A 7560-nucleotide genomic window follows, 5' to 3' on the forward strand; every position below is an offset into this window, starting at 1 on the left:
TTGCAGCAGTTGGAGGCCCTGAAGTGTCTATTCTCTCTGTCTTTCTCCTACCTCTCTCTCCACTTGCAAACAAAGAAATAAAAAAAAAAATTTTTAAATATACTAAACTGGGCATGGTGGTGCACACCTTTAATCCTAGCACTTGGGAGGCAGAGGTAGGAGGATTGCCATGAGTTCAAGGCCAGCCTAGATTGCATAGCCAATTCCAGGTCAGCCTGGGCTATTTATAAATTTATATATATATGTATGTATATATATATATATAAAATGCTGGAGTGTTCAGGAGGTGGAAACTGGATCCCTGGGGCAAGCTGGCCAGTTACACAAGCTAAATAAGTGACCTCTGGGTTCAAGTGAGAGATCTTGCCTTAGTAAATCAAGTGGAGAACAACTGAGGAAGATACCCTATGTCAACCTCCGGCCTGCATCACCCGCTTGTGCACACACACATGCACATGTGCCGACATGCGTGTGAATATGGATATATACATGGATGTACGCCACACACAAAGTGGAAAAGAAAACAGATTGAATGTTTTCTAACTATTCACTTTGTCCTGGCAATACCACTGCTTGATGTTGGGCTTTGATCTGGTGAACAAAATCGGATGTTTCATTGTGCTATCAGATGAACTAAGAATAAAATCTCGGTGCTGGAATTGAACATTATATTCTCCAGGCCGAGGAAATGGACATTTATTGGATGTTATTGTTGCTTTCTTCACCCTAATAACATTACGAGAGCTCTTGGGGTAATATAATTTGAAAATGTTCTTTCTGTCTTTCAGGTCATGCAAGACAAGATCATCTGCCTTCCCAAGAGAGTGCAGCCTGCTCAGAACCATTCGTCCCTTTCCAATGTCTCCCAAGCAGTTGTGAACACCACCCCGCTACCTCCACCTAAACCCTCTCCTACCAACCCCACCACCGTGGAGATGAAGGGGCTGAAGACGGACCTGGACCTCCAGCAGTACAGTTTTATCAACCAGATGTGCTACGAGCGGGCCCTGCACTGGTACGCCAAGTACTTCCCTTACCTCGTGCTCATCCACACCCTGGTCTTCATGCTCTGTAGCAACTTCTGGTTCAAATTCCCGGGCTCCAGCTCCAAAATCGAACATTTCATCTCCATCCTGGGCAAGTGCTTTGACTCTCCGTGGACCACGCGGGCTCTGTCCGAAGTGTCCGGGGAGGACTCGGAGGAGAAAGACAACAGCAAGAACAACATGAACCGGTCCAACACGGCGCAGTCGGGCGCCGAGGGCAGCCTGGTCAACTCGCAGTCTCTCAAGTCCATTCCCGAGAAGTTCGTGGTGGACAAGGCCACGGCGGGCGCCCTGGATAAAAAGGAAGGCGAGCAAGCGAAGGCCTTGTTTGAGAAGGTGAAGAAGTTTCGGCTGCACGTGGAAGAGGGAGACATCCTCTACGCCATGTACGTCCGCCAGACCGTGCTGAAGGTCATCAAGTTCCTCATCATCATCGCGTATAACAGCGCCCTGGTCTCCAAAGTCCAGTTCACAGTGGACTGTAACGTGGACATTCAGGACATGACCGGCTACAAAAACTTCTCGTGCAATCACACCATGGCGCACCTCTTCTCCAAGCTCTCCTTTTGCTACCTGTGCTTCGTGAGCATCTACGGGCTGACGTGCCTCTACACCCTGTACTGGCTCTTCTACCGCTCCCTGCGCGAATATTCCTTCGAGTACGTCCGTCAGGAGACCGGGATCGACGATATCCCGGATGTGAAGAACGACTTCGCTTTCATGCTGCACATGATAGACCAGTACGACCCTCTGTATTCCAAGAGGTTTGCCGTGTTCCTGTCCGAAGTCAGCGAGAACAAGCTGAAGCAGTTGAACTTGAATAACGAGTGGACTCCTGACAAACTGAGGCAGAAGCTCCAGACCAATGCCCACAACCGGCTCGAGCTGCCTCTCATCATGCTCTCTGGCCTCCCGGACACCGTGTTTGAAATCACCGAGCTGCAGTCGCTGAAGCTTGAGATCATTAAGAATGTGATGATTCCCGCCACCGTTGCCCAGCTGGAAAACCTGCAGGAGCTCTCCCTGCACCAGTGCTCGGTCAAGATCCACAGCGCGGCGCTCTCCTTCCTGAAGGAGAGCCTCAAGGTGCTGAGCGTCAAGTTTGATGACATCAGGGAGCTGCCCCCCTGGATGTACGGCCTCCGCAACCTGGAGGAGCTCTACCTGGTTGGCTCCCTGAGTCACGACATTTCCAAAAACATCACCCTCGAGTCTCTGCGGGATCTCAAGAGCCTTAAAATCCTCTCGATCAAAAGCAACGTTTCCAAAATCCCTCAGGCCGTGGTGGACGTCTCCAGCCACCTGCAGAAGATGTGTCTGCACAATGACGGGACCAAGCTGGTCATGCTCAACAACCTGAAGAAGATGACCAACCTGACGGAGCTGGAACTGGTCCACTGCGACCTGGAGCGCATTCCTCACGCCGTGTTCAGCCTGCTCAGCCTCCAGGAACTGGACCTAAAGGAAAACAACCTGAAGTCTATAGAAGAAATCGTGAGCTTCCAACACCTGAGGAAGCTGACGGTACTGAAACTGTGGTATAATAGCATCACCTACATCCCAGAGCACATAAAGAAACTCACCAGCCTGGAGCGACTGTCCTTCAGTCACAACAAGATAGAGGTGCTCCCTTCACACCTCTTCCTGTGCAACAAAATCAGATACCTGGACCTGTCCTACAATGACATCCGATTCATCCCACCCGAAATCGGGGTTCTCCAAAGTTTACAGTATTTTTCCATCACTTGTAACAAAGTGGAAAGCCTTCCAGATGAACTCTATTTCTGCAAGAAGCTGAAAACCTTGAAGATCGGCAAAAACAGCTTATCAGTACTCTCACCAAAAATTGGAAACTTACTATTTCTTTCCTACTTAGATGTCAAAGGCAATCATTTTGAAATCCTCCCTCCAGAACTGGGAGACTGCCGGGCTCTGAAGCGAGCTGGGTTAGTTGTGGAAGACGCTCTGTTTGAAACTCTGCCCTCTGATGTCCGGGAGCAAATGAAAGCCGAGTAACTTATTTTTCCTTCAAGTATGACTGAACCATGCTTCTACCAAATACAATATAAATAATTAGGTAGTCTTAATGCCTTTCCTATTTTATTTTTAGGTTTTTTTTTTCTTTTTCACGCAAAACAAAATGTACACAATGATTGAGTAAGGAGTATGTATTTTTTAATAAAAATTTAATTGTATTTTTTCAATATTAATATTTTAAAGTTTTATTTGTCTGGGAAGCTAATGTAGCAATTATTGTTTTCTACTGACAAGAGCAAATGGTTCTATCTGGCTTGGGGTTTGGTGTTTTTTTTTCTTTGTTTTTAATTCATTGTCATGAAAGGGAGGGAATTATAGAATGCATGTATTTTGTGCATATTTTAAATGGATACTTTGCCAAGGCTGTTTCTAGCTTGCTTACACCTGCACAGGATCCTTGCTTTTGTTTTTGTTGTGAGTACCAAGGAGTCTGGGGTAATTACTTTTATACCGACTTCCTTTCTTCATCAGCCAGGTCTTTCCATTCTATAGAAAACCATTTTCCAGAGTGTAAATTCATGTAAGTGCATTGCCAGAGTATCATTTCAAATTTTTGACTATTTCCAACACCTAAATTGTGTCATTCCATATATGGGACAGTTATAATTATCTTAAGATGAGGATTTCATAAGTGAGTGAAGAAAGCAGCCCATACAGTTACATCCTGGAATTTCTCATCAACATTTAACGTTTTAACCAACATCTTTAAAAATTTTTTAAAGCTCAATACAGAAGCTCCACCCCTCCCCCTCCTTCAGCCTCAATACTGCTATGTGGTACTGGCAAACAACCTTGGGGAAATTAGATTTATTTTAATATTCTAGTAGATAATTAAATTTAAAATCATAGAATTAGAAGCCTGTTTTTGAGTAATTTAATCATTTTTGATATCTTAATATGCGGATGCATCAGATGGAAAAAAAATTTTGCTACTAAAGTGCTCTGTTCAAGAGCTGATATATTCCACTCAGACTTCCCTTCCTCCTCCGGCCCTGTGGCTGTGATAATCGATTCAAGTCAGCTGCTGAACAAAACCTCCCACATACATGTATTCATTTTCCCTAAGCCTGCCCTGACTGTGGATGCTAATGATGCAAGCATGGGGCTCTTCTGCTCTCTAGCTTAAAATATGCATCTCACTTGGGATGGTCTTGTTACTTTTGCAGAAATATAAATACACTGTTAAGTGCGCTCACTTACCAATAATTCTTGCCTAATGGACAGCGAAGCTTTCATTGCCCATTGTGTTCTTAAAATCCAACATAAAAGTATGAAGAATTGAACTAAACAGTTCACGGCGTGATCTAAGAAAGTTCACCACTTAACAGCGAAAGGGGCTTCAGAATGCTGCCTTTGACAATGTCTTCTTGGTCCCGTTGGGTTTGCCCAGTGGCACTTTGTGATCTATGCCAGGCAATGCTGGGAACTACCCAGCCACGTGGAGCTCACCCATGCTTTAAACTTTAAGGTTCAGCAGAGGACTGTGTGGGTGTGGCTCCGGGACAAAGTAAATGCTAAGCATACTCCAGGCCCAGGGTTCAGATCCCAGCCCTACAAAATAAAAAAGAAAGAAAAAAAAGAAGGAAGAATGGGGCCAGAGAGATGGCTCAGCAGTTAAGTGTGCTTCCTTTGCAAGCATGAGGACCTCAAGGGGTCCGGAGGGTGAGTTTGAATCCCCAGGTCCCACGTAAGCAGCTGGGTGTGGCCATATGCTGCTGCAATCCCAGTGCTGCAGGGGAGCAAAGACCCAAGTGTCACTGGAGCCTGGCAACTCCAGAATCAGCAGAGACCGGCTCAAAACAGACAGGCACAAGAATGATGGAGCAGGACACTTCATGATCCACTCTGGTCACCGGGGACCTGTGGGGTGCCACCACGCATCACACATTATTACACACACACAGCAAAACAAGAAGAGAGATAGGTCACAAGGTGTGGATGAGATTTAACAAGCTAATGACATAAACCAAGTACTTCACATTTTCTGTCCTGTTAGCTTCTAGCATGGTGATTTATTACAACCTGGAATCAAGACAATACTATTTTGGAATAATAACTTGGTTATAATTCTTATATAGAAAAATGTTAAATTCCCAAAAATTGGGATCTTAAATACAAGCAACATGTTGTGTTTAGAAACATGGCCCTATTTGTCAACAGTTTGTCGGCAGGTTGCCTGCCCGTTACCAAGCATGACTTGGCGTCCAGTATTGAAAAGTAATCGTGATGATAATGTCCTGTATTTCTGGATGAAAATTAACCACTGCTTTCTATATCACCCTTCAAAAGAGATCTTTTCAGTTTAGATATGGGCTACAATCTTAATGTGAAGCCGGGTGTGGTGGCGCACGCCTTTAATCCCAGCACTCGGGAGGCAGAGGTAGGAGGATCGCTGTGAGTTCAAGGCCACCCTGAGACTCCTTAGTGAATCCCAGGTCAGCCTGGGCTAGAGTGAGACCCTACCTCAAAAAACCAAAAAAAAAAAAAAAAAAAAAAAGAATCTTAATGTGACATTAACAAATAATCTTGTATGGGTTCGTAAGTGAAATAAATTACCAATCATTCAATTTCACCACTTGCTCAAACTTCCAGCATAATTTGATTTGTTTTCATAATGATTTTGGCAGGCTGAACCCCAACCTAAATTGCAATTAATGTTCAGTAATTCATTATAATTCTATGACTTTAAATTTGAATTGAGAAGGCTTCATAGATCTTTCTATTAGATTTTTTAAAATTTCAAGGCCTCGAACTTAACTTTGAAGAGCCTAAATTTTCTGACTCTGGCCCTTTTGAATATTGTACGTTTTTGCTCACATTCTTAAGTAAAAAGCGTTCGATTAATATACTACTTAGCCTTGAAGTGGGAAACTCAGGTAAATGAACTACTGACTTTTCTAGCATTCTTTGATCTACTTCAGTGTGTAGAGCTTGTTTGCCTAATTGCTTTCTGTGTTTTCCAAGTGCTCTTGCGAAAAAGGCACAATTAGCTCTCTTGTCCAAACTTGGAGAAATCGCTGTCTAACTAGAAACGCGCCATCTGTGATCTTAACGCCACTGTCCACCCGAGGCTCAGGATAGATGCGGTTTCTTGGCGAGGTTTCATGATAAAGTACCCAGAGCTGCAATTGTCTGGGGCTGATGATCGGGCTGACAGGAAGTAAGTAAATCCTGAAAGAACCCACCTCAGAAAACGGTGACGTTTGCTTACCATGTGTTGGATTGGGTGTGTTTTGCCCTCAATGTGGCAATTTGAATATCGGTGAAATCTGTTGTCTACAATTTTAGGTTGCCCTTCCCATCCCCTCCCCGCTCTGACTTTCCCAGCCATTTGAGCTCTTTGCAATGTGCATGGTGTCACCTGAGAAAGATGCCTGTCCTAAGTATTGTGCTCCTGGCCTCCTTGGAGGTACGTGAGACAACCTGGAATCTTCCTTGAAATACTTGAAACAAAGGCAGTCCAATTTCTTACAGTATGCTGGTTTATGATTTCTAGTATTAAGAAATAATAAACAAACTGTCTGTATCCATTATTAACATTTCCTCCGGGGGGGGGTTGCTATTCTTTATATCCTGCTATAAATCCATTCTTTGGCTAATTTTGATCTCTAATTTCCTATCAAATACCAGATCAATAGCAATGACATTGATTTGAATTGTGAACATTTATGGCCATCACTATACAAATTATTAGTAAGATTCTTAGAGATAACATAATGGCCCATAGAATTTCAGTCTTTTGAGAGTAATTAAGACTGAATTAACTTTCGATCATGTGTGTGAGGAAGCGGTCCACAGTTTATATTCAAGGTAAGAGCTCAAGACTTGGGTTTAATATTGACCTCAAGTTAGCAAAACAGCATAGGTCTTAGTGAAGATGCTGTCTAAAGAGTCTGAGTGAGCCAGGTGTGCTGGCATACACTTTTAACCCCAACACTCACGAGGCAGGGGTTGGAAGATTAATGTGAGTCCAAAGCCAGCCTATGACTAAGAAATGAGTGCCAGATCATCCTTGGCTACGTTGGGAAAAAAACAAAACAGCTGTATGATTTTCGCCTCTTTTCTTGCCTATTTAGAAACACAGCAAGAAAATTTGGATAGAAAAAAAAATTAAAATTTGGATAGTCTTGGCGAGACCTGCCGTGACTTTTCAAGTTTATCTCCCACTATCATGCCGATGATACCACCTTCCTGTTTTCCATCCTCCCAAAGTCACTCAGTGAAAAAGACGACATCCTCATATTCATTTTGGGGAGATAAAGGGGGGCCTCCCTCTGTCCCAAGGTATTTCTTTTTAATCAGAAGATATTGCCATGGGTTATATAACCTTGGGCAACAATTTTTTAGCCAGACAACAGTGCTTGTGCATGTTTTGGGTTGGGTTTGATTTTTGTTTGCTTTTTGAAACAGGGTCTCACTGTATAACCCAGGCTGACCTTGAAATTGGGATAGTCTTGCATCAGCCTCCTGGGCACAG

General features: G+C 43.7%; 1 protein-coding gene across 1 annotated transcript in view; it reads left to right on the forward strand.

Moving 5' to 3' along the window:
• Positions 1 to 5430, forward strand: part of Lrrc8c (leucine rich repeat containing 8 VRAC subunit C) — a 101781-nt gene extending 96351 nt beyond the window's left edge. The window contains exon 4 of the mRNA XM_045138302.1: positions 789 to 5430. Within this exon, the coding sequence (XP_044994237.1) occupies positions 789 to 3062 (2274 nt within the window). The 3' untranslated portion in view covers positions 3063 to 5430. The remainder of the gene's footprint in view (positions 1 to 788) is intronic.
• The last annotated feature ends 2130 nt before the right edge of the window (positions 5431 to 7560 follow it).

Source organism: Jaculus jaculus, chromosome 19 (assembly GCF_020740685.1).
Source record: "Jaculus jaculus isolate mJacJac1 chromosome 19, mJacJac1.mat.Y.cur, whole genome shotgun sequence".
Classification (NCBI taxonomy): Eukaryota; Metazoa; Chordata; class Mammalia; order Rodentia; family Dipodidae; genus Jaculus; species Jaculus jaculus.